Genomic DNA, 27,991 nt, shown 5'->3' on the forward strand with positions numbered 1-27,991 from the left:
ATAGTCTTAATCAAAGTAACCATCTAACTTTTATCCTGGGTAATTTTGTATGGTGGTTCATCTTAAAACATTTTTCCAAAGAAGTACTCAAATATTACCTGTTAGCCATGATGCTATCATCTAGTTCTGTGAATTTAGCTAAAACCTGTTTTTACTGTTGCAGAAATTCACCCTTAGTCCTTTCTCATCCTGTTGTAGGACGAGTGGCTCAGCCAGATGGAGGAAGACTGTCTTGCCTAAATATGAGGAAATAACTTTCTCCACTACCTCACTAACTTCATTAGAATGCCACTTGGTTTTTATCAAGATCCAGTCAATTCAGATGCTGAAAACTCCACTGTAGCTTATTCCACTTCTACAGCGACTCTCAGCATTTTTGTTAAGTCACCTGTACATATGGGAATATCGTATACTATTTAAACCAGGGTCTTACATGGCTGAGGGTTTTCTTTTTTTAACCTTTGAAATGCATTATTATAAAACCAGTGCTGATCTGAATCTATAAACTGGTAAAATCTATAGTTAGGTTAAAAACAACATGCTTAGGCTCCTCTTTATTTATAGTGCCAAAAGTTATTTTTGGATTTTGTTTAAAATCTATTTTCATATGAAAATAAAAGATAAAATAAATGTGGGTCTGACATCTGACTTTACATTTCACAGATCTACAGTAAAGCCATAAATTTTTTACCCTAATTTCAAGAGAACGTCAAGTCTTTCCGATGGCTTTCCGTCTCTGTCTGCAGGTTGAAGTATGTTGTACGTCAATGCTTTGAAAATACTTGTCATAAAACTGTAGTATATACTTCAGAAGCCTTTCTTCAACGAGAAACATTTCTTTGGTGGAAAATTAGAACTCTGGAAAATCCACACGCATTTTTAGTCGTTCAGTCACGTCTGACTCTTTGCGACCCCCATGGACTGCAACCCACCAGGCTCTTCTGTCTATGGGATTATTCAGACAAGAATACTGGAGTGGGTTGCCATTTCCTCTTCCTGGGGATCTTCCTAACCCAGGGATCGAACCCATGTCTCTTGCACTGGCAGCTAGATTCCTTACCACTGAGCCACCTGGGAAGCCCTTGGAGAATCTGACCCAGTGGTAAATTCAAACTGTGTTCAGACTTGGGAATATTTTAAAACAATCCTATTTTCTAGGTTCCTAGACAGCTTTTGAACCGAAACAGGTATTATATACCATGTTATACTTTATATAGTACAGCACTATTCTCTGACCACCTGCTGAGGTTTATATTCCTAAGAAGTTGTTTGCCTAGAGCTGGACCATTAAGATCTGGGCTAGGGACTGACATGGGATGAATATAAGACAGTGAAAATGTCATAAAACTAACAGCCAGTAAGTTCTAGAAAACATCTACTTCCGATGTAAACTTGATTTGATGGTGTCTTTTTTACTTACATTCTTTGTTTCATTTTCACAAGTCTTGGCAAAATGCTTAGAAGCCTGGCCTAATTCAACAATTATTGAAATCCTTCAAGGACAGTTTCCTGGTCTGTCCATGTGCTGAATGAGAGTAAAATATTTTCTTCCTAAACTGCCACGTGAACAGGAATCATTTGGTCTTCTGTTAAGGCTGTGAACTGAGCCACATGTTTATAAGAAAAGAGCACACTTAAAACAACAGATGTGGAGAAGTTCCCGAAACTACAGTCTTATTGACCTAGAAGGTGATTCGTGTATGAAGCCAAACACCTGGTCTCAAAAGACGTCTTTCCAAAGAAACTCTACTCCCTCCAACTAGGATTATGTAAAAATCACCAGCCACCCACCCCCCCGCCCCCAAAAAAAATCAAAATCACTGCATCAAACACTTTATTGTCCATGAAAAATACTTGAACATCATCCCGGAATGTCTAACGCACAGAGTACCGAGCACCAAGTACTACTCAGGAGGGCCTCATAGGTGCAAGGGCAACGAGGAGCCCAGAAAAGCAGGTGACCACACAAGTAATAAGCTCTCCATGGATTAAAAATTAAAAGAATTTCACATTCTCCCCAAGGTACTTGCCCAATGTCTGGCACACAGATGTTTACAACAGTCTGCCTCTCTCTGAGCACCCAGGTTTATTACAGGGGATCACACATGCAAATACCAGAATCTGGTCCTGAGCAGAGTCAAGGGAGAAGTGTCAGCCACCAGGCGTGCTGACCTCACACTGAAAAAGGCCAAAGAACACCGCGAGTGGGATCTGAATGCACGGGTCAGACCGGAGCTCCATTACCGAGTGCTGTGGATTTATATACTATTTACGCAGACGTCTCTTTTTAAACAACAATTAAGGGCAGTTCTGCAGTAAAAACTGGCAACTTAATGCCAAATAGCTATTTGCCTGAAGAAAATATGAAATCCTGTTATAATTTAGAAAATAAGGCAAACAATTTTAATCTAGATACAGGTACTTTATTTACAAATATTTAGATTAATAGCATTTTGTTACATCAAATGAAGAGTACAGCAGTCTGAGTAAATCTGTCACAGAACAATTAAGACCCACTGTAGCTGACTCTGGGAACCAGGGTACTGCACCTACACAAGCCACAGACTTCGGTCTGGGATGGCTGCCTTGTACCCGGGGGGTGGTTCGTTTGTTTTGATTTTGTAAATATACACACACACGCCAGCAGGTCATGGTCCCTGGGTGAGTCCCTCGTGATGCAACAGTGTAAGCAGAACAGATCACTGTGCGTCCTTACCAGAACATACCCGATACACTCCAGGTATCTTGCTCTTTAAAAAAGTTAAAGACAAAAATAAAGATGAGTCCACAAATTAACCAAATCCTGTTTTCTGCACATTCCAGTTGTGGCTTTTATTTAACATTGACTGTACAAGACTCTGGTACTACCACGCGTTTACAACCCAGAAAGCAGTATTTCTTACTTTAGTGTCTGTAAATAGGGATTTAAAATGTGTATTTTAAACACAGCAGTTGAGCTGAGGGTGCATTTTATATAATATACTGAGGTTTTACCTATCCTACTTCAAATAACTTCTCAATTCCCAGCCTGAACCATAAACTCAATTAGGAATCAATCAACAGAAGTAAAGAACTTGGTAAAACGTAAGTTTGCTGTCTACAGAAATGAGATCGTTTCCTTGCAGTACAGTATTCTTCAGTGGCCACACCGCCTAGTGCAAAGTAGTAACTTACTTTCTATCAGTACAAACACTGAAACAGGGTGAGAAACACCTTCCCCTTCACAGAACAACTTATGCCAACATGACATAAATACACTAAGAATACAAGCGGTATCTTAAATTATTTCACTGTAGTGTTAAAAATGCACTATTTAAAATCCCTTAACAGCAGACCTGCGGTTCTGGCTGTCTGGTTCAGAATCTTACCATTCTGAGATACAGGTATAAAAGCTTAAAATGTGCAATAAGAAACCAGCCTTTTTTCTTCTTCTATACAGTAAGGCAAGAAATGCAGCCTGTAATGCAAAATGTTTACAAAAAGAGAAAAGCAGGTTAGCACATTGCTGATTGCACGAGAACAGTTAAGAAAACCAGCAGGTAAGCCACAGCGCAGAGACGGAACAGAATCTGCTAGTGTGAATCGTCTCGCGCCGGGAACGCTCTCCAGCGTGATGTCCCCAAACCCTGCCAGCACCAAAGGGCGGAGCCAGTACATCGTGTGCACAGAAGCTGTGTCTGTTTCCTCGTGTGAAATGGAAGGGAGTAACATGGTCACATACAGGTCCTACTGTACAAACTGGTATTTTATACTGTTCCAAGGCCAGTAATCAATTTATTTTCTTCATTAAAATAATATACACAGAATGTATTGTTAGTTCGGTTCCTTCAAATTTTATACATATTTACTTTCTGCTAAAGAGAAAAAGATAAAATGGTGTAAAAAAAAAAGGATAAAGCTATTAATTAAGCATAAGAAAAAAGATAAATGGATATTTTCCCTGCGCAAGGCTAAGACAGAAGCAAACCGCCTTAAGAAAAATGCCACCCACACAACAGGGAATTTATCCGACAAAAACAAAAGGCTTTGAAGAACCCTTTCTCTATCATCAGAAGTCATTTCACAGCAATAAATGTATGGGTTACAACAGACATACCTGAACAGTTAAAGATGGGAAGAAAGCTTAAGATACCATCAAATTAAACCGTACAATGAGACAAAGCCTTGCCAAAAGAGGGAGGGGCAAAAAAATCAAGTCCAGCATCAGTGCTCAGTCTAAATCGTGGACTGGTGACACACCTATCACGAGGACAATCGGGGGGAAAGTCTCGATTTGCCATGCAGGAGAGACGGATTACTCTACTTGCCTTTGATAACCTGATTACATCTAGTTGTTTAGCAGTTTAGTATTGTGTTAAACTGTTTTTACAACAGAGTTGTTTTTTTCTTTTTAATTAAACCCAGTAAGATGTACAGAAGACAGTGAGGCAGTAAAAAGTACTGCTTCCAACAGACAGAGGTGAAAGGTCGAGTGAGAGCCACGGCGAGGAGCTCACTAGCAGCCGCAGCCTTCCCTCTGGGGCTGGGGCTCGCTGGTTAGCCGGCCCCCCTGTGGGGCTGAAGGTTTGTGCTGTACACCCGACTCGGCGGCGTTCAGATCCAAGCTTCCATCCTGAATGTTCTGATAGATCTTCTTGGCAGCCTCAAGGAAAGCATCTTCTACGTTCTCTCCCCTAAGAGGCAATCAACAACTTTATTGGCAAACCATAGCTTTCTACAAAACATAAGACATTACACACTGACCTTTTGCTAACCTTTGCCATGATGTCTTCAACTTAGCCACTGTCATCTAATAAGGGATTACCAGAAGACTGAGCTAAAGAACAACATGGGAAAATATTTTCTTTGGAAAGCATATCAACAATACTAAGAGCTCTTTCTACAAACCCAATGTGAAACTGTACGTGCTCTAATCATTAAAATGCTATATAGTAATATATAACAATAATTAAGCAGGCCACAGTAGGGGGTGTTCTAAACCGAAATAAAATTATCTCCAATCAGTATTCCAGGATTTGTATGGTCTGATTAGCCAAGCATAAACTGTACTGTTCTTATCATGCTTAGCCATGTTCACGTTTGACATTGGCCCTTTTAGGACCAACAGTACAGATGAGGCTAAACAAAAAGGGGCCAGCTTCTCAGCACTGCAAGGAGTATTTGGCTTAATAAATGAAGAACTATGACAGGAGTGCTGGGGTTCAATAATGAACGTGGAATAACAATGAGAAATGTTACTTATGCTTCTAATTACTCTTAAGACATTGAATATTTCCTAAAGTCATGCTTTTACTAAAATGACAAGTATTAAATCAACAGGTTGAACAACCTTGAGTCCAAGATGCCCAATTCAGCCTTGGTTGTAAAGGTCACTTTTAGCCTTTACACAATTTGTGTTAACACAATTTCATTTATTAACCTGTATTACCAATGAGTATAATCAAGGTATAATATTTTAGGAAAAGTAACAAAAAACATGATTTTGAAACGTGAAACAAGCAAAGGGGTTTTTGCTCTTCTCCCTGCCGTAAGCATCACGCATTTACATATCATACACTGTACGTACATACACATTATACATTTATATATATATGTGGTCCATAAGCATCACACATTTACATATTATACACTACACGTACATACACATTATACATTTATATATATATGTGGTCCATAAGCATCACACATTTACATATTATACACTACACGTACATACACATTATACATTTATATATATATGTGGTCCATAAGCATCACACATTTACATATTATACACTACACGTACATACACATTATACATTTATATATATATGTGGTTCTGCTTTGAGAAATTTGAATATAATTTTAAATGATCTACTGATTTTAGTCATACTTACGTTTTTGCACTTGCTTCAAGGAACAATAAACCTAAAAATAAAATTCAGACTATGAAACACATTTCAAATTAACTCACAAGGACATTCTCTTAAGTGACTTCTGAGTAAAACGTTCCCATCAGCTTTCAGTACTACCACCACAGTATTTTATGAAAGACTATGAGTCTGAAATGGAAGGAATCTTTATGTCATTAAATAATTCTATTGCCCTCAAAATGAATCCCAAATACAAACGCATTTTGTATTTCCTCATTCTTCGATTTGAGCAATTTGCACTTAAGAAAAGAAAAAACTGTCAAATCATCTGCATTGTCAAAACCCCACTTCTCCTTAGAAATCTCACATGTGTGACCGAACGCCATTAAACCTCACAAGAAACCCACCGTTTTCTTCAGCAAACTGTTTGGCTTCCTCATACGTCACATCCCGCTGAGCCTCCAGATCTGCTTTATTCCCTATGAGGATTATCACCTGGATTGTAACCGAAAGAGAGACGTCTTACACAAAAGCAACCTTTAAATCAGACATGAAAACTCTAAAATCCAAAAATCTGGAGGAAAAAACATGCAGGTCTACAAAGGAAACTAAATACTACCAATTACCCATCGGACGATGACCACAGAATCGTGAAGGTGTAACTATGAAGAGGCACAGAGGGTGTCTCCAGGACACTGCCTGGAAGAGAAGGGTTCTGCCTTTCATTAGATTTTCCTAAGTTCCTGGAATCCACAGAAAGCTTTAAAACTACTAGTTCAACTTCTGAGGCTACAGGTAAGGAAACTGATACTCAAAGCAAACAAGGACTTGTTAGAAGATCACTCACGAGTCCGTGGTAGGCGGACATCAGAATTCAGGCAGAAAACCCGAACTGTGACCTTCCAATCCTGTCCTCCCCTACACTATCCCTCGGTTAGACGAGGTCTGTAGCAGCTGATAACAATGACTGCATCCAGGAGAGGGGACAGCAGGGGTGGGAGAACGTCTGTACAGCGACTTCATATTCAAAGCAAAATATGTTCCCCTTCAAAACTGATGTGGTAAATCCAGATACTTTAGAAATGGATGGTTTCAACTAAAAGGGTTGTCCATCACTAACTTTTTTTCACGTGAAATTTCAGCCCCTGGCTGTCCTTTCAAAACATGGTGTCCATGAACTGTAACTATTTTGACCCAAATGTCCACCTTTAGCGTTCTTCAATCAGTGTGGACAGGTGCCCACTGAGGATGGGAAAACATTTTCACATACGGTCAGTCCACCTATCCAGTAAAGAGTAAGGCAATTACACTTAAAAAATGAAATCAAGTTTTTTAAAAAGTCAAAGTTGGTAAAGTCACAATGGCTAAGTAGTACAGGGCCTTATAACACAGGCACTCAGTTTAAGAAATGTTTGCTTAATGGAGACAACACTGCCTGCTCTCCATTCCTTAAGCATTTCCAAACCACACTTCCCATCTTCGTGAGAGGGGAGGCACAAGGTGGCATGCTAACAAGACAGGTACAACAGCACTATCAACAAAAGTAGAAAGTATGCAACTTGCACATAGAAATCAAAGGCAAAGTTACAGAAAATGTAACAGATTTTTTTTCTTTCTTCTATAATGAGATCTGGTAAGATTTTAAGAGGCATAAATGAAACAAGAAGGACATGGCTAATTTTTTTTTATTATGCTCCTCTAATGACTCTCTACAATAAGTTTTTTCTTGATGTTTTTAGTATTTTACTTACATAACAAAAGAATCACAAAAGTTTACAGAAGAGTAGAGCTCTTATATCCCTTTCACCAAGCGTCCCCAATACTAGGATCTTAACACACTCTCAACACCAGGGAACTGACACTGGCACAGTCTACAGTCCTCACTGCGAGTTCAGCTTTACTGTGTATAGCTCTATGCAGTTTTACTGCAGGTATAGATCTGTGTCCCCACGATCAGCTTCTTCACTACAAAGGAACTGGACTGTGCTGCCCTCTTTACAGTCAGCTCACACCTTTCACCCCCGTCACTAACCCCTGGCAACCACAAATCTGCTCTCCAACTCAGAACTTTTCTTTTTGAGAATGTTTTATATAAATGGAATCATACAGAATGTAATCTTTCGAGACTGACTTTTTTCATTCAGCACAACGCCCATGAGATCTATTTATCTACAGGTGATTCCCTTGTATGGCTGGAGAGTATTCCCAAGAACAGATGCACCAAATTGTTTCACCGTTTACCTACTGACAGCCATCTAGGTTGCTTTTTTGACTACTGCAAACAAAGCTGTATGACCATTCACCTATAGATTTGCATGTATACCTACAGTGGGTTTACTGTGATAATGGATAGGGAAGTCCCAGACACAGTCCCTGGCATAAAAGGCAAACCATGTTAACTGACTCTTAAAAATAATTAAGTTGCTGTTCCCTGATGAAAGCCAATCTTAGCACTGATTACGTATTTACTAAACCAGGCCACTGCCAGGCTCTGGGGCACAAAGCTAAGTGAGACCCAGGCCTTACTCTCACAAAGCTCAGTCTGTTCCTGCTCAGGGCCTTCCCTCACTTGTTCCTGGAATACCCTCTGCAGAATCTACCAAAACCTTCTACTCCTAAGTCCCAGATCAAACAACACCTCCTTTGTCAACCTGCTTTCTCCAGACGGCACTGTTCACACTGGCTGCCCCCAAACACACCACTAGCAAGCGCTACCCCGGCCACGCTGTGTCCAGCCTGTTTCACTCTGCTTCCCAGTAGTTATCTGTATCCCCACAGGTGATCTCCCTGCTGGACGATGACCTTGTATTGGCCAAAGACCCACATTCTTTTTTGTATACTGCAGAGCCTACCATAGTAGCTAGTCTTTAAAATCTCAAATAAATCTTTTCAGACTGGCTAATTTTTTATAATACGCAGAACAGTTTTTATTTTTAATTGACATTAATAAAATTATGGAGACTCATGTAGTGAGAAATAATAGATCCCAGTACACTTTGCCCAGTTTCCTCTAATGGTAACGTTTTATGAAATTAATGCAGATTAAAGTGAAAGTTTCAGATTTCATAGTCTCCATGTGACATGAGATCACCACCCCACTAGTAACTTTCATTTTTCTTAAACCACAAACATGAACAAAAACCAACTGTAAGTGTGAAACCTGGCATAGTCCATATTCGAAAAAAGGTTTTACATTTTCTTCAATTTAAGAATAAAGACTCTCTCATTCTTAGTACCCAAATACAAAAAGTCCACTTAGCAAGTGGCTTTCCTTTCTGGGTCAACTTAGATCTTAAGCTTTTTGTACAATAGACATCATTTAACTTACAGTATTTGGATTGGTGAGATTCCTTGCATCTGTCAACCAGCTGCTTAAGTGATTATATGTACTTCTTCTGCAAAAATTAAAGTTTATTTTTGTGACTGCCACATACAGTTGCCATTTCAATAGGAAAAAAAGAAACTTCATCAAATATATTTTAAATATATACTTAAAAAATATTTTTGATTTGACTAGACTGCTGCCCTAGAGAATTGTGGAATGTAAACACACACTTTTCAAATATCTAGCCAAACCTTTTGTTTTAAATAACTCAATAGTCAACAACTTTGCTAATGACTTATACATCAGGAGTAAATTATTTACATTTAAAAACATAAACAGACCAATAAGCAAGCAAGAACAAGATAAAAAATTAATGGAAAATAATTCTGAACTCTGAATTTTAAAAATCGGCTTTAAGAAGATTAATACATTTGACTGGAAACTGAAGTCCCCAGGTATATCAGAGGGTGAGTTTATCCTAACTGTACACTCTCATTTACCAGCAGCTAAATCATTTGAGGATTCATAATGCCTTATTTCTTCATTTTCTCCAATCTGAGAATTTAAAAACTCCTGGCTCCTTTGCATTAGCCAAGTAGGACCTAAGACAGCAAACAAATCCAAATAATTTAAAATAATACAGAATATACTACCACTATTAGACTTTACCAAAAAGGTCAAAACATTTTTTTAATTTTGATGGTTAAAAATATTTCTAATTTATACAGACTCATAGAACATTAATCTATTAGGTGAGGCAACAGAGGCCCATAAAGAGGCAGAAATGATTTCAGAGCCAGGTGCAGGACCTTTTACAGACACTGTGTCCTTGAAGTGTTTCGAGTTCAGTCTAGTGAATATATTCCATCATCTCCAGCTGCCAGTGTTCATATAAAATCTGATATACCAAACAGAATCTGATATATTCCTTTCCCAGAGAGAACTGAAAAGAATTCCTTACTCAGAATTTCTTTTTACTGTACTATATCATGTTATACACAAACCACCACCTACATGTCAAAAAAGTCACATAAAAATTTTTTTCCCAGTGTTTTCAACTTGTCCAAGTAAACAGTGATCAAATATAAATTTTAAAAAGCACAAGCCTTATCACTCATATCTCAATAGGCTGGAATTAAAGAACACACAAAGAAAAGCAAAACAATCTACAATCTATAGATACACTTAAGTACACATCACCATAGTTAGATTTTAATAATGAATGCAGTCTTCAACTATGCAGAGCCTTCAGGAATGCATCCCACATAAAAGGATGTCTGTACAAATGGCCAGGTTCTTTACCTGTCTTCCCACAAAACTATTTACCAGTTGCCTGGCTCCAGTGAAGAGCCTTAAGGCTGTTCCCTCTGTTTTGCCCTGAGACCACCCAATTCGAAAATTTAGTAAAACTACAAGACTATAATCATAACCATCCACTATCTTTATTCTAAATAAATAAAATAACCTTGTTGCTGCTGCTGCTGCTGCTAAGTCGCTTCAGTCATGTCCGACTCTGTGCGACCCCATATATGGCAACCCACCAGGCTCCCCCGTCCCTGGGATTCTCCAGGCAAGAACACTGGAGTGGGTTGCCATTTCCTTTTCCAATGCATGAAAGTGAAAAGTGAAAGTGAAGTCATTTAGTCATGTCCGACTCTTCACGACCCCATGGACTGCAGCCTATCAGGCTCCTCCATCCGTGGGATTTTCCAGACAGGAGTACTGAAGTGGGGTGCCATTGCCTTCTCCGAAAATAACCTTAGGAAACACTAAATTAAACAAACTTACGACTGAAGCGACTTAGCAGCAGCAGTAGCAGCAGCAGAGTCCCTTTACTATAGAACTTCTCACTGTGACTCTTCAAAAGCAGGGCAAAGCATTATCCAAAAGGAAATACACGTGAAAGTCTATCACTTGGTCCCACTTACTGATTCCTACCCGCTCGAAGGTGAGACAAGAGTCACTCTGCTTTAGACACTCTGCATTAATATGAAAGGTGCTCTAGTTCATTTTCTAGCTTAGAGCAGACAAACAGCACAGCGTTTAATGAAGTGGCTCAATTTTCCCAAATCAAACATTTAAGGTCCAGTTTTGTTATTCCGTATCAATTACTTTTGAGTTTCCATAAATAGCAGGGTTGAAATAAATTTAATCTTGCAGCATGAAGTATCATGAGCTACTTCAATCCATTTTAGGACACAAAAAATTTTAATATTTCAGATTCAAGTATGAGAATTTTTTATAATCTACCACGTTGGATTAGCAAAACTACTTAATTCCTTTGCTTGGCCTTATTTTGAAAAGACATGAACTTTAACACTGCTGCTGCTGCTGCTAAGTCGCTTCAGTCGTGTCTGACTCTGTGCGACCCCATAGACAGCAGCCCACCAGGCTCCTCCATCCCTGGGATTCTCCAGGCAAGAACACTGGAGTGGGTTGCCATTTCCTTCTCCAATGCATGCATGCATGCAAAGTCGCTTCAGTCGTGTCCGACTCTGTGACCCTATGGACAGCAGCCCACCAGGCTCCTCCGTCCACAGGCAAGAGGCTGAACAGAGTAACTCTTAAAGATTTGCTTGCTTTCTACTGAAGTAAAAATATTTGGTGTGAAATATTTCACCTCAAATAATTCAACTGATACTGCTTTTCAGAAGAGTCTTCTTTCACTAGCTCCACCAGCATCTCCTAAAGTTTTCTTTAGTCTTACCCACTTTCAGATAATACATCTGAAAATCTCACACATAGCAATTTAGAGAAAAAAAAAACCATAAAACCCGAATAATAAGTCATTTAACAGATACACAATTACAAACTATAGAATGCCTAACAACTTTAAAAAAAACCCACTGCCTGAAGTAGATTTCCTTGCTCGAGTATGAAGGCTGGGAACCATGGGCCCCTCACCTAGTGATGTCGTACACCATCAGTGCTCCCGCGGCGCCTCTGTAGTAGCTTCGGGTGACAGCTCTGAACCTCTCCTGTCCTGCCGTATCCCAGATCTGCAGTTTGATTTTTTGGCCACTAACTTCAATTATTCTTGTACCAAATTCAACACCAATTGTGTGAGGACAGTCAGCCATAACTGTTAGGGAAGAAAAGAAATAACAATATTCCAACTTGCAGAAAGCTTCAAATTAAGATCAATGGGAAAATGATGTACTAGACAACCAAAAGACTCATTAATGCTTATAGGCTATAAACAGGTTAAAGCCTGCATGAAAAGAAAAAAATTAGCAAAAACCCTTAAGGAGTCACAGGGATGTGACTGGAACAAGGCTTAGAAATTTCTGCAAGGAACCAAATAATAAATATTTCACATTTTGCAGGCCAAAAGACCTCTGTTCCAAGGACTCCACGCTGCTAAAGCACAAGGGCAGCCACAGACAATACATAACATAGGCATGACAGCATTCCAGTAAAACCTTACTTCTAAAAACAAGCAGTGCCAGGACCTGGCCCACAGGTTACTATTTACTGACCTCTGGGCTACCTGCTAATTAAAAATAAGGATTTTAATAAACTCTTCGTAACAACATTATACTATTTAGCCTTCTGACAATTCTTACCTAATAACAAATTAACAGTTTTAAGACTCTAGGAGTTTTCAATCAAACAAGTATTTATTCTGTAAAACGTTATCAATACTTCAAAGACTGTCATGAAATTTAGTATTTATAATTATATATTTGCAAGTCTAATCCAATAGGACAAGTCTACTAATCCTTTCTTTATAACTAGGCCACTGAAAACCTATATCCACCATTACTCCTCTACAGTACACAGACTGCTAAACACTTCATAAAACGTTACATTAAGCTAAAAAATGCCACAGAAATAATCTTAACTATTGGAAACAATTTCAACTATATTTAGCCTATCGGTTACATAAAATAAAATGGCCCCTTCTCCTACCACACAAGACAGAGTAGCACTTTGAATCTAAAATGACCAGTCATGAATGCAGAAAGAATTCCATTTTAAATATTTCCAATCTATTATTATTTATTAGCAAATGATATATAAGCACATTCCCCCTAATAAGATAATTTCTACAATGGAAAGTCAGAGAACAAGAAAAAGATAATTTAAATTTGAAATTATATATTTTTATTTTTAATAGCATATATATTTAAAACCAAAGTTTGTATTATCAAAAATCTAGTCAATCAAACTATATATGGCATAAAAAACACCACCATACATACAAGTATATTTCATTTGTACCTATTTAAAAAAAAAATCACTTCCTAAAGACAAAAGTACATATACATAGGGAAAAGTTATATTCTATTGCATAGAGTGTACTGAAAAGAACACTTTTTAAAAGGCAGGAAAGTGACAGTAAGAATCCGCCAATGTTTTGTCTTACACACTGAACTTACACTTTTTCTCTGTAAACTGGTGAAGCAAGCAGGACTTTCCTACTCCCATGTCCCCTGTTAAAAAAAAGTTCCAATTTTATCCTCTTATAATTACATGCAATGATTGCTATACCTCTTTTACCATATTACATCACAAACCTCTGGGCACTTAAAAATTTTCATTTTCATCATTTATAATGAGTTCAAAAGATCCTAAAGGTAGGTTTTCACTGTGATATATAAATTGACTATTCCCAACATTCACTGGTGGTAGAATCTGGTTATGAATTATGTCAATAAATAGACACCAGCTGGGAAAAGCTTTTTAACAGAAAAACTGAACAGTGTTTTCTACTTTAAACTATTACAACTTTTTGTTTTTTCCCTTAACCCATGCATAAAAGCCAAAAACTCCTGGGAGTGACCAAAAGGGCAGCACAGAACAAGTAGAAATAATAAGCTTTGGAAATCTGATTCACTAGATCCCATTTTATCTCATATTTCTTATAGAATTCCACAAAAGAATGTGCATCACATGAAAATCCGAATGGAACAGGTATCATCTCTGACTGTACTGACAGCAATTTAACCTTTGGTGAAGGAAGCATTACAATATAGTCACATAAGCTCAATATTAAACCAAACTAACAGGAAGAATTAAAAGAAAAATACGTATATTTCAACTTACTCTTACATATGGATAAACAGCAAGAGAAAAACTACGATTTATTTCATGTATCTTACACAATTATTCTGAATTTTTATCAATTTTTGGAATCCAGGGGGCTCTGAGAAATTTCATGATATTTTTGGAATGTATCAACACTCCTAGGAAATTAATCTCATTCCCAGTATTAACTTTCAGGTAGCCCTCAAGTCACTTCAAAGGTAGCCAGCTTTGTACCCAGGGTCACAAAGTAAACAGGTCACTGATAAAAAAATCCTACCAAAGGAGTTTTAACTTTGCAGTGAAAAAGACAAGTATTCACTTCCTCTGGGGTACTATGTTAAGTATTAGCATATAAACATTTTGCATTTTAACCTTTGGAGAACAAACAAGAGTATAAGTTAAACAAACTTACCAATAATAATATATTTAAAGATGTAGGAGTAGTTGTACGGGGCAGTTGCCATGGTGGCACTAGAAACAAAGAAAACTGAGTTACTTCAGGGAAAAAGTATGCTCAAGTTATCCAAGCCGTGTGTCCTGTAAAGATATATAAAATTAACCACAGTGATTATAAACAAAATGGAGGTTACAACAGCAGAGAAAACTGCATTTCCCAAATTAATCAGATACGCAGACTCTCTCGAATGAACACTTCCAGCACTCTCACGTATCACCCACAGAAAGAGAACATGTGTCAAAACAATTCCAATATTTCACTTTAGGAAATACCAGATAAGAAATGCTACTCTGGAAAACTTCAATCAAGGAAATCTTTATAAATTTAAGTTTAAATAGTATCATTATCAATAGTCCTCCTCCCCTGTTAAGGTCTCCGTTGCAGCCGTTAACTCAAGTCTAATGATCTATTTGTTTGGAACACTTTGATTTTACAATAGAATGTCGTAAAAAGTAACCACCAACTTATAAACACAAAAAACCCTTTCACTCTACTTGAAATAATCATAGCATCCAAAGAAAAAGTAATTATATTATTTCTAAGTGAAATGTCAGAAATAGAACCACATGAAACTGTTTTTGTTGTAGATTTTTTTTAAGTCAATTATTGATCATTTCATACAGTTCCTAATACAGTATTTGAAGGTTAACAATATGTCTGCTATATATTTTTCCAGGAGTTAAGAGAAATAATGACATATTGTAGTTGTAAAATTTGAAAGTTTATGTATTACAAGATATGTTTGAAGATCACAGCTCATTTCTCACCCCCACAGAAGACTTTAACCTAAAGAAATCTAATTTCTCTCCTACTTTTAATAACTTTAAAAAAACCTCTCCAATTTATTCAAATGAATGCCTTGACTGTGTCTGACACTGTGCTAGGTCCTAGAGAAATAAGAGGTGAATTCTAATACTGGTAATAACTTACAATAAACTGTATTCCCCAATAAAACTGAAAGAAAAAAAAATTTATTCTCAAAGCAGTTTTCAGCTGAAGATGAAAATTCTTTATAAATATGAAGGTTTAACCTCATTTTTACAAAAACTGATTTTCCAATATTTTTTTTAATCTGGTTTTTACTGTTCTAGCCAACTGTCACATACGCAAGCCAGATACTTAACAGGATTGGGGAAACTCATTTACTGTAATTAACAGCTTACTATATGTTATATTTCAAATAAAATTTCTAAGTAACTAATAAAATTTAACTTGCAGAAAGAGTACATATTTAAAATAAGTGAATTATTGTTATTAGGGAAGAGAAAGCTGTTAATTACGGTAAATTACCAGACAATCATTTCACACAATATAGTCTTCCTGCTTAGCTGTATGAAATACATTTAACAGAACTGGGACATGCTGTAACACATTTGTCATCAGTCACATCACAGAAAACTCCCTTGACCAGTTCATTCAGAAAAGAAAGTGTTTCTAGTTAAAGTAACTGTGATTCTGAACATCATACATGAGTATGATTGATTCCCTTTTTCCAGAAACAAGAATGACCTTGGTCCCGAGGTTCAAACTGATCTGTATTATTCACCAAATTTTGAAGACAAGGAAAAGAATCATCTCTCACAATAAGAATGATATTTAAAGGTTATTAATTTCTTCTTGGGCTGCATTCCCTTCAGGTTCCTCTCTTCTAACTCATTTTTAACTTCTCTTTTAAACTTCTTTTTCCCCATTCAAACTTGGGGGAAAGTAATTAGTCATCTTTAAATGACTGCTACTCTCGTGGGTCTCCTCTGATGTTGCTGTATCTTTTCTTTCTTCTAACTTAGTTATAGCTGTACATACTATGCTTCCTTTCATTTTATTATGTTAAAACTGTGGACTCTTAACAATCCCAGTTTCTATTTGAAAGGCTCTAAAGGCTAATCATGAAATTATAAACCAGTTCTAGTTGTACTAATTTGTGTACTTGCTAATTAATCATACAAGCATTTGTTAATATTTGAGATGACTGATTTTGAAATTTTATTTCCAACCATTAATTAGTAAGCTATTTACAAATAAAAGAGAATTATCACTATTTCAGACTGAAAGCCAGCACCCTGTTCTCCACCTCCTCACCCAATTTTCTGGTTAAGTTTCTTAAAAATTACAATAAAAATCCTAAAAAGCAGAGTTAAAGGAGAACTAGTCAAACTAACTAATTGCAGTAGACAGGCAGGCAAAAACTACCAAGCACTGTAGCCACCAACAGAAGGTTTAAAAAGGTTCCCAGAGTTAACTGACAGAGGTCACTCAGAATTTCGTATTTGCAACAACCATGTTCAAGGGGCCCCCTGTAACTATGCTTGGGGCTTCCCTGGTGGCTAAGGTGGTAAACAATCTGCCCGCAATGCAGGACCCCTGGGTTCCATCCCTGGGTTGGGAAGATCCCCTGGAGAATGGCATGGCTACCCACTCTAGTATTCTTGCCTGGAGAATTCCACGGACAGAGGAGCCTGGTAAGCTACAGTCCATGGGGTCGCAAAGAGCTGGACAGGACTGAACACTTGCCCTTATTAATACTGTTTTAGCAAAGGACTTCTCAACCTCATCTTGTGAACATGAAACATACACCACTATTAAGGTAAGAAATATATTTAAATGGAGTATGCTACTGAATGAAACTCTACAACGGGTGCTTTTTTTTTTTCACTTCATAACAGCATGGATCTATTTCCAGGCCAATACATATAGACCTAATGGTTACTAAACGCATGTTAAACACTAATCACTGTTGTGCCAGAACAGAATCACATTGTCTCCATCTACTGAATCAGACAGTGTTCCAAATAGAACTATACATATAAATGACTAGTTCTGAAATGTACAAATAGAGAGGAAGGTAGGTACTTTCAAATACTGCGCTTGTGGGAATCTGAAGTGCCAAAATATTTTGATTAAATAAAGTACGTCAGTCCTATGAAATGATACACATCTAATTGAAAAACCATTTAGATACATGCATTAACCCGGAAGCATGTTCATGATTTTAAGTGAAAAAAAAAAACCATGCTGCAGAGTTCCATGAGATAACATATACCCATTTTTAAAGACATACACACACTCAATCCTACATGGATACAATATAGAAGGATACACACCAAACTAAAAAATTAACACATGGAATTAAAGAGAAAAAAGGAAGGGGAAAACTATTAACTTTTTTTTACATATCACTAAGAAAGAAAGAAAGTGAAGTCGCTCAGTCGTGTCCGACTCTTTGCAACCCTATGGACTGTAGCCTTCCAGGCTCCTCTGTCCATGGGACTCTCCAGGCAAGAATACTGGAGTGGGTTGCCATTTCCTTCTCCAGGGGATCTTCCCAACCCAGGGATCGAACCTGGGTCTCCCACACTGCAGGCAGACCCCCTGAGCCACCAGGGAAGCCCTTACATATCACTGGGAGAACACTATAAACATCTACTATATACTCTAAAATATTAAAAGTAAAAAAAAAAGGACTGTTAAAATATTTTAAGCATTTTACATATAATTCTAATGTGAAACAAGAACAAAAAAACCCCAGCCATATTTCCAACATTACTTCCACATTTACCAATAACGTGGGGAACAGCATATGAAGTGTCTCGTGATCAGAGTCAAAACAAATAAAAGGGGGGGGTCCCCCTGGCCGTCGGCGGCCATGACTCTGCTTTCACTGCTGAGGGCCCAGGGTCAGTCCCTGGTCGGGGGAACTGAGACCCTAGAAGCCCCCTGGTGCTGCCAAAAATAAAAACAAAGCAAAAAACAACAAAATACATAAAAACTAGAAACAGCTCTAATTCCCAATAATGGAGTCCATTTTCTCATTTTCTTATGGTTTGACTCCTTGCTGTATTAACTTACAGGCTTGTCTAATCCTTTCACAGCTGTTACACAGCTATTTTATTCCACTCTTAGGACATAAGGTGTTACTGTGTAATTTCTATGTAACCGATTCAAGACAACAAAGGAAAAAAGCAACCCCTAAATAAATATATTCTGGGTTACTTAAATTCTGACCCTTATAGTTTAAGTGAGGCTTTTTTATACATGAAAAATGCTGTTAAAAACACCTCAACCAAGATAAACTGCTTTTGTGATTCCAATATAAAAATTTTTAAATTATGTTAGGTTTTGACAATACAGTAATGATCAAAAAATACACATATAGAATCCCAGGGATGGGGGAGAGCCTGGTGGGCTGCCGTCTATGGGGTCGCACAGAGTCAGACACGACTGAAGTGACTTAGCATAGCATGGGCCCTCACTTCATACAACTCAAGAAGAGAAGCCCTTTGGTGTGCTTCCGAAACCACTGCAGGTCTCTACTTGATCTGTCAGTCGAGTGGACACAGAACTTTGGGAGGTAAGCTATTAAACTAATCAAAATCTGTGGTCAATTTCCTGTCCTCAACCTTAAAGCAACCTCTGAAAATAACCCACTCATTTCCGAGACCCACCTAAAAATCACCTCAGTTTTGACAAGATATTTAATGTCACACTTTTTTATAAATTAATGTGGTAAGAAAAGAGTTGATTTCTCCATGTGTCAAGAGAAAGACAAAATTTTTCTGCTAATTATGATGGCACGCTGTGAATAGGAAATAAAGTAATACTGTACCTCTGTCCACAGAAGGAAACTATTCACGAGAAAAAACAAAACTAAAACCCTGCACTTAGAATTAAAAGGATCAGAAACAGTGAAAAATTTACTGAGGAAAGGATGTCTGAGATTTGCTTCAAAATAATTTGGTAGATGGAAAAGAATCTAAAGTCGAGTGGAAGGACTTTCCCCGTGGCGCAATGGATAAGAATCCACCTGCCAACGCAGGGGACATTGGTTCGATCCCTGTTCCGGGATGATCCCACATACTTGGGAGCAACTAAGCCCACACACCACAACTACTGAAGCCCGAGTGCCCCAGAGACTGTGCCTCACAACAAGAGAAGCCACTGCAATGAGAAGTCTGTGCACGCCAACGAACACCCACTCAGTCAAAAATAAAAATAGAATTTTTAAAAGTAAATAAAAAATAAAAATAAGAGACTGGATGTATGTGTATGTATAACAGATTCACTTTTCTGTACAGCAGAAACTAATACAACATTGTAAACCAACTATACTCCAATGAAAAGTTTTTTAAAAATAACAATTTGGTGGAGAGGGTGCAAGTATATATAGATGAAATAAGACTGAGCACTGCCGACACTGGATAATGGGTATATGAAAGCTCAATATACTACTCTATTCTGCATACGTTTAAAACTATCTAGGAGAAAAAGTTTCTTAAAAGTATAGTATCTTTGATACTTCGACTTGTATGTACACTGCTGTCTCCGGTAATGCACAGCATCCTTAATCACAAAAAAATGTTTCAAGTTTTAAAAAAATGAAACATATCTCAGTAGACCTAGTTTTAAAGTAACTTATTTGCCTTACACAAAGTTTCCTCTAATTGTATAATATTTTACTAAAATTACGCAAAGATTTTTAATACTGATAAAAATCAGTTGTAAAAACACTCCACATTCTGGTGTAAGGTTGCAGTATGCACAACAATGAAGTTTACCATGAAATGTAAAAAAAAAAGTTTTTAAGTGTAGCTTTAATTCCAAGGGAATTTGTTAGGTTATTAAAATTCTAAAAGTTTTACATCTTTACAGTAACTGCCATTTACTGAGTGCCTAATATATGTCAGCTACTTTATAAGCAATCTCTAATTCTAAAAACTCACTTTACAAATAAGGAAGCCAGCTCAAGAGAGGAGATACACCCATGGTCATATACCACTAAAGGGAAAGCTAAGATTAAGGCTCAGATCTAACTCTATAGCTCTCCAAAGCCATGTTCCTCTCACTCACTCAACAAACCTTAGACACTCACTACTAGCCTGGCACTGTCAGAGACAATGGAAGCTGACCAAACTTTAAGCCATGTGCTAAGGGTTTTAAACCCCACTTAAATCTTCACAACAACTCTAAAATGGAGGTACAGTTATCCCTTGAATGGATAAGGACCCTTAGTCTGAAGAGGTGAAGAATTTGCTTGAAGTCACTAGGAAGTGCACTACTGGAGCAGGAACCCTCCAAAACTCCTAACCACTACAAGTCTCAAAGGCATGACCAAGTAAATGGGTGTAAGCAAAAAACTGAAGAAAAATTCTGCAACGTCTTGAGGAATGGGGGAGTGGGAGCTGGGTTACTGCAAGGTCAAATTTGTCCTCGACCACCACACCGAAATACTAGGCAGTTCGGACAGTAATGAAGCGAGCAGGACTTTGCAAGACTTCAAATCTGGACTCTCGAGAATTGCTGTGGGACCACCATGAAAGCATGTGCTCTCTGGGAACTCGTTTCTTCTTCAAACTGAAAACGGAAATCTTGTCATCTATCCTCTGGGGTTGTAAGAATGTGAACCAGCAGTGTAGTGGCAGACAGACTGGGTCATAAAGGAGAAGTCAGCTGTTATCCAAACGCAAACATAGGAAAAAAGGAATTAGACTGTAGCTACATGTTCAATGGTCATGTGTGTACCCCTGGCCTAACCTGAGTGTGCATGTAACATCGTTAATCGGCCACATCGCACTTCCACACCTAAGCTTCCTCACCTGGAAGACGAAGATCCTGTACTCACCACCCAGAGCAACGTGAAGCAAGCTAAACCTGCGGGTCTAAACACCTGAAATCCGCGTCTAGCACGCGGCAAAGAGCAAACCACCGAAACCACTTGGCTCCGCCTTCTTTGCTTACATTCTAGAAAGGCCAAAAACTTTTTGTCCTCGTTATTTCCACACGCTACCGACGGACGAGGCCGCACAGAATTCCACAGACATTACAGAGCTTCCCCCGAACCAGAGCCTCGCCGCACGGACCCCCAGACCCCCGCCCAGCCCGAGGCCACGCCGGTCTACCCCACCGGCAAGGACGCCGGAGGCGGGCCAGGACGCCGGCGGGGCTCCGGGCGGCCGGCTTTTGTGCCCGGGGCCAGAGTGGCCCATGGGCCCGGGGCCGCCACGTCCGGGGCTCGCGGGCTGCGGGGCGGCGCGGCTCGAGCGGACAGATGCGGCGGCGGCAAGGAGACGCCGCACCCACCCTTCCCCACGCCGCGCCCGGAGCCCGCCGCTGGGCGGGGAGGCCCGGGGCTCCGGCGGGCGCCGCGCGGGGACACCCTCGCCCCCGCACGGACGCCTGTCAGGCCCTGCGCCGCGGAGCCCACAGCCGACCCCGGGCTCGCTGCGGCCTGACACCGGCCGCCCCGCGGCGCCTCGCGCCCGCGCCCCCAGCCCGCCGTCGCCCCCACCGCTGACCCCGGGAGAGCCCGGCGAGGAGACCGGCCGGCCGGCCCCTGCGGAAGGCCGGGGTTACCTGGGGGGTTGCTGGTGGCTGGGCAGCTTTCCGGGCGGGAGGGGGGCGTCAGGACGAGGAAGAGGAGGGTGGGCGCAGCGGGACAGGGGCGGGGGCGGCCGGCCGGGGCCCGGGCAGGCAGCGGGCAGGCCGAGGAGCTGCAGACGCGCCGGCGGCAGTGGCGGTGGCAGCGGCGACTGCTCCCGCGGCTCCCTCAGGATCTTCCTCGGGCTGGTCCAAGATGGCGGCGCTCCCTGCACAGGGTTTCCTGTCACCCTCGCGATGGGTCGGACCACAAAAGAAGGGGGGGAGGAGGATGCGCGCGCAGCTGGGGGAGCCCGGAAGAGGGTAGCCGGGGCCCGGCCTGTTGGCCACGCCCCTTCCTCAGTCCTGCCCTCTGCACTCGTCGCGACGCCGCCGAGCCCGCCCCACTGGTCCTCGCGCCAAAAGGGGCGGAGGAGAGCACTCACGCGCAAGCGCAGTCTCGTGTCCTCCCCTCTTGGGGGAGCTACTGCGCAGGTTCGCGTAGGACCTGCTGAAGTACCTCTGGTTCTTGCGTGTCTAGGATTGTTGTGCTGGGGACTTTTTACTATTTTTACTGTCACTTAATGGACGCTTGCCGTACACCGGCCACTATGCTAAGCACACATTTACTGCACTCATTCAACATGTATGTATTGAGCGATTCGTACCTAACGGTGAACACGCTAGGTCCCTGTCCAACAGCCCCAGAATGTGCATATCCCGATTTTACTGATGGTAAAACTGAGGCTCAGACTGAGCAAGTCGCTTGTCCAAGATCATGCAGCTAGGAAATTACACTTTGTGCTCAGTTTCACCTCTGTCCCTTACAGCCTCCCTTTGAGGGGTACTTTTAATGAAAGAGAACTTGTGATATTTTCCAGAATTTGTCCACCACCTACCCTCTTCCAGCTTAGTCTTCTGTATCACCTCACTAGAAAGTTCAGTGCACACCCGTGCAAGACCGCATTCTGACTTTCGTGGGCCCTGGACACTTTTGCTTTGTGCTTGTGGATATATGTTGGCTTAAAACTCAACATTCAGAAAACTAAGATAATGGCATCTGGTCCCATCACTTCATGGCAAATAGGGAAACAATGGGAAAAGTGTCAGACTTTATTTTGGGGGGCTCCAAAATCACTGCAGATGGTGACTGCAGCCATGAAATTAAAGGGCGCTTCCTCCTTGGAAGAAAAGTTATGACCAACCTAGACAGCATATTTAAATGCAGAGACATTACTTTGCCAACAAAAGTCTGTCTGCTCAAACCTATGGTTTTTCCAGTGGTCATGTATGGATGTGAGAATTGGACTATAAAGCTGAGCGCCAAAGAATTGATGCTTTTGAACTGTGGTGTTGGAGAAGACTTTTGAGAGTCCCTTGGACTGCAAGGAGATCCAACCAGTCCATCTTAAAGGAAAGCAGTCCTGAATATTCATGGAAGGACTGATGGTGAAGGTGAAACTCCAATACTTTGGCCACCTGATGCGAAGAACTGATTCATTTGAAAAGACCCTGATGCAGGGAAAGATTGAAGGTGGGAGGAGAAGGGAACAACAGAGGATGAGATGGTTGGACAGCATCACCAACTCAATGGACATGAGTTTGAGTAAACTCCTGGAGTTGGTGATGGACAGGGAGGCCTGGCGTGCTGCAGTCCATGGGGTCGCAAAGAGTCGGACATGACTGACTGACTGAACTGAACTGTGGACGTATGTATTTATGTAATATGTAATATTTGTTTAATATATAGTTCATACTTTATAACTGCATTGATATACAGATGAATAAATTTGTTATATAGCAAGTCACTTTCTTCAACCTAAAAGTTAGTTTTTCTCTTCTGATTTTGAAAGAATTTAAAAGATTTTGTAGACCCCCTAAAAATATGGTGGACCCTATTCACTGTGGATAAGAGGGCCCTGCCTCAGTCCACCAAAATGAAGTTCAAGCTTGCTTTGGGCATTCAAAACCTTTTATAAGCTAGTTCTGTCATGGGCAAGCAAGATTTAATTAGAAAAAAATGTATTGAAATTTATAAGTATCTTTTTTTTTCCCTAGAAAGACTTGAGAGTGAATCTCTGCTCTACAACTTACTAATGATATCATGTCTTTGGGCATGTTACTTGAGTTCTCAGGTCTTCAGTCTCCTCAAAACTAAGAATAATAATAATAATAATATATCACATGAGTCTTTGTGAAAAGTAAAATAATATATGCAAAATGCTTGGCATATGAGAATTTAATACGTGGGATTGTTATTGCATGATGGGGCTTCCTGGTGGCTCAGACAATAAAGAATCTGCCTGTGATGCCAGAGAGCCCTGTGTCAGGAAGATCCCCTGGAGAAGGGAATGGCTACCTACTCCAGTATTCTTGCCTAGAGAATTCCATGGACAGAGGAGCTTAGCAGGTTACTGTCCACGGGGTCGCAAAGACCTGGACACGACTGAGCCATTTTTCTATTTCACTATACTTGATAATCTAATATAAAGTAATATTGAAATCCATTCCAGCCCTGTAGGTCTATGCTTCTATTACTATATTCTTTAATTCCAATAAGTATAATTTGTTTGTGGTCACAGTTTAACATCTCTGAAATCAAATTTGCCTGTACCAAATAAAGGAGAAAGCTGTGAACCAACTGACATTTCTTGTCCAGCTACAAACTTGTGTCTGGCTAGTAAGGCACCCCACTCCAGTACTTTGCCTGGAAAATCCCATGGACGGAGGAGCCTGGTAGGCTGCAGTCCATGGGGTCGCTAAGAGTCGGACATGACTAAGCGACTTCACTTTCACTTTTCACTTTCATGCATTGGAGAAGGAAATGGCAACCCACTCCAGTGTTCTTGCCTGGAGAATCCCAGGGACGGGGGAGCCTGGTGGCTGCTGTCTGTGGGGTCACACAGAGTCGGACATGACTGAAGTGACTTAGCAGCAGCAGTAAGTTTCTATATACACGATTGTCATCTGAACTGAAACCCCTAATGCTTATTGTGGGCTTCCCTGGTGACTGAGTGGTAGAAAATCCACCCGCCAGTGCAGGAGACTGGGGTTTGATCCCTGGATCAGGAAGATCTGCTGAAGAAAGAAATGGCAACCCACTGCAGTATTCCTGCCTGGGAAATTCCATGGACAGAGGAGCCTGGCAGACATGGAGGTCACAAAAGAATCTGACACAACTTGGCAACTAAACCACCACCACCATGCTTACTGAATCCTTACGGTGCTCCAGAAACTGTCCTAAGAATCACACATATTTTCTTATTGTTACTTACAACATCCTCATGAAGTCAGTGCTCTGTTCACCCCATTTTATGAATGAGAAAATTGAGTGTCGTACAGGTCCAAAGTCATATAAGTAAAAATCGGTACTGGGATTTGAACTCGGGCACACGTGACTTCAGGTCGCCCATCCTAAGCACAACTTTGTACTTCATTGTTCATTTGTGTTTGTAGCAGCTTAAATGTAGATCCCTAAAGCTGCTTAAGTTTGTGTCAAAAGCGTTACACTTTGATGCTGCATTGAAGAGAAACATTGTTGTGAATCCAGAATGCCTATCTGTGCTAAGGGATGCAATTAAACATGGAAGAAATTGTCAATTCTTGTAATAATTCACAGAGTTTCCAAAGTAGGAAGAGGCTGTGTTTCACTAATTGCAGCATAATTAAGATGGAATGTCCCTTGGATGACAAACATTTGTCAGTGTTTCTGTTAACTTTTTCTTTAAAAAACAAAACACTGTTTGTATGAAAAGAGTGTGCACAAAATATCAGCACTGTTTGTGAAAGCAAAAGACTAGAGACCATCACCAGAGAACTGTTACAAATTTTAGTGTGTCCATATTGTGGAGTATATGAAGCAATGAAACAGAAAGAGACACTTGTGCATGTCCTGACACGGAGCCATCCCTAGGAAACACTTGAAGTGAAAAAACAAGATACGGAAAAGTAAATAGCAGGCCAACGCATATTAAATTTTAAAAGGAGAGGAAAATAGACATATAGTCTTGTGTAATTGGACATGGAGAGAGATTTTTCCTATTGTTCTGAAACTGCTGCTGAAACCTAAATCTGAACCGAGAAGTCCCTAAGGAGCCCACATTCTACATTTAAAGAGCTGCCAGTGGCTGGAACCCACTGTCTTCCAGCAGGGCATTGAAGAGCCATTTTCTACCAGCCCTTCATCAATCCTGATTCTACTTCTCCCCGCCTATTACCCATTCCTACCCATCTCCCCACAGACAAAAATATTACCACTGGTCAATGAAAAGAAGAGATGGAGAGATGGGAGGAAAACCAGGCTTAAAGACAAATATGGTTTTCTGAAAAGAGACCCATCTCTTCCCTCTCCCTCCATGGGAAGGGGTGGACAGGGGGAGTTGTAGTCTCTTAGACGTAAGAGCAAAGGGCTCAAGAGAATCATTAGTGAAGACTGGGCATGCCTGCAGGAGGAGGAGGAGACTGGCAGCCCCCAGATGTCTGTTACTTACTAATCTGCTCTGCCCATTGCCTCCTAAGCAAAGGAAAATGCAAATGGAGAGAGACCACATGGAAGGTCTTTGGATGACATGCTGGAGGGCTCTGGGTGGAAGGAGACTGAAATTGGGATCACCATGCTTGCACAGCCCTTAACCTCCCCATCTTAGACTGAACAGCACAAGCTGGCAGTCAGCTGGAGACACAGCCAGCGTATGAGGGCTCAGGGACTGGATCATCAGTCTTTCCTAGAGGAGATGCAGAGGAGCATTCCAGGGACCGATTCTTTGTCATATCTGCATGTTCTTGTTTCACTTATACCTGTATAATTTCTTTTGTAAAAATAGATGTTCTTGTAGTCTTTATCTTTTTCCAGAGCCGAAATGTTTAAGTTCATTTTCAGATCTATTCGTTGTTTAGTTAAACCAAATCGATTCATCTCCTTGTTGGTTTTATAGGCTTAACTTTATTTGTTAATTTTCTTCGTATGTTTTAGAATTTTGATGCCTAGACTTATCTTGGATTGAACATTCTTTTTCCTCTCTCTCTTTGCTCACCCCATTTTTATGTAGTGGTTTTGGAGTTGCCATCAATCCAGAACCAAATATTAAAATATTGATGTCCCAGTCCCTGAGGTAATATTGAAGATACAGGAGAAACAATACAATTTGTACTCTAGTGTTTATTACCATGTGTTACCTAATTTTTAAAAAGCCAATATATATTCAAATGTAGTTGATTAATTTCCAGTGATACATAATTCAGTTGAATAAGGACGAATAATTTTAAAATGCTAGTTTAATCAAAAAAGAAGTGGCAATTTATGTACTGCACTCCACAATTTGGCAGACTGACCAAGAAATGAAAATTAAGACCATGAGATTCTTTAGTCTCTGGATATGGAAAATTATTAGATTCAAATTTATGGTACGAAAGAAGAAAAGGGATGTACAAATGTAAAGATAAGTACATGCTATACTGAATTGTAAAAGAAATTTTGTGACTGTTAAAATACCCACCCCACACCTTATGGGGCTTCCCAGGTGGCATTAGTGGTAAAAAACCTGCCTGCCGATGCAGGAGACTCGAGATTCAGCTTCAGTCCCTGGGTCGGGAAGATCCCCTGGAGGAGGGCATGGCAACCCACTCCAGTGTTCTTGCCTGGAGAATCGCATGGACAGAGGAGACTGGCGAGGTGCAGTCCATAGGGTCGCACCCCTATAATATAATCCTCTGGAGTCATAGCTTATGAGGGTGTGTTTGCATGCATGCTTAGTCATGTCCAACTTTTTGCAACCCCAAGGACTACAGCCCGCCAGGCTCCTCTCTCCCTGGAATTATACTGGCAAGAATACTGGAATGGGTTGTCATTTCCTCCTCCAGGGGATCTTCCTAGCTTAGGGATCGAACCCAAGTCTCTTGTGGCTCCTGCACTGGCGGGCAAGTTCCTTACAACTGAGCCATCTGGGCAGCCCCTTATGAGGGTGTAACAACAAAAAT

At 40.2% G+C, this 27,991-nt stretch overlaps 2 protein-coding genes across 10 annotated transcripts in view; one reads left to right on the forward strand and one right to left on the reverse strand.

Moving 5' to 3' along the window:
* Positions 1 to 3,053, forward strand: part of CNTRL (centriolin) — an 89,310-nt gene extending 86,257 nt beyond the window's left edge. For 8 of the 9 annotated variants that reach the window (XM_027550687.1, XM_027550688.1, XM_027550685.1 and 5 more), the window contains one exon: positions 199 to 2,796. The gene's annotated coding sequence lies outside the window, so the exon portion shown is untranslated. Of the gene's footprint in view, positions 1 to 198 lie in introns of all 9 variants that reach the window. The other variant, XM_027550681.1, reaches the window with a different exon arrangement.
* On the reverse strand, positions 2,402 to 22,372 carry RAB14 (RAB14, member RAS oncogene family). The gene is made up of 8 exons (XM_027550689.1): positions 22,013 to 22,372; positions 14,621 to 14,679; positions 13,560 to 13,613; positions 12,082 to 12,259; positions 9,181 to 9,247; positions 6,260 to 6,347; positions 5,877 to 5,907; positions 2,402 to 4,673 (listed from the first exon to the last, which is right to left on the reverse strand). Exons 2-8 carry the CDS (start codon positions 14,670 to 14,672, stop codon positions 4,496 to 4,498), a joined length of 648 nt encoding a protein of 215 aa, XP_027406490.1. The 5' UTR covers positions 14,673 to 14,679; positions 22,013 to 22,372; the 3' UTR covers positions 2,402 to 4,495.
* Positions 22,373 to 27,991: the final 5,619 nt, after the last annotated feature.

This window comes from Bos indicus x Bos taurus, chromosome 8, assembly GCF_003369695.1.
Source record: "Bos indicus x Bos taurus breed Angus x Brahman F1 hybrid chromosome 8, Bos_hybrid_MaternalHap_v2.0, whole genome shotgun sequence".
Classification (NCBI taxonomy): Eukaryota; Metazoa; Chordata; class Mammalia; order Artiodactyla; family Bovidae; genus Bos; species Bos indicus x Bos taurus.

Excerpts from the sequence above, each read along its gene's own strand:
- RAB14 (XM_027550689.1), bottom strand. The coding sequence starts at position 14,672 with ATGGCAACTGCCCCGTACAACTACTCCTACATCTTTAAATATATTATT. Across the intron at positions 13,614-14,620 it reads CTTTAAATATATTATTATTG|GGGACATGGGAGTAGGAAAG; the intron begins GTAAGTTTGTTT and ends TTTTTTTAACAG. Across the intron at positions 6,348-9,180 it reads ATCTCACCAATCCAAATACT|GTGATAATCCTCATAGGGAA; the intron begins GTAAGTTAAATG and ends GTTACAATCCAG.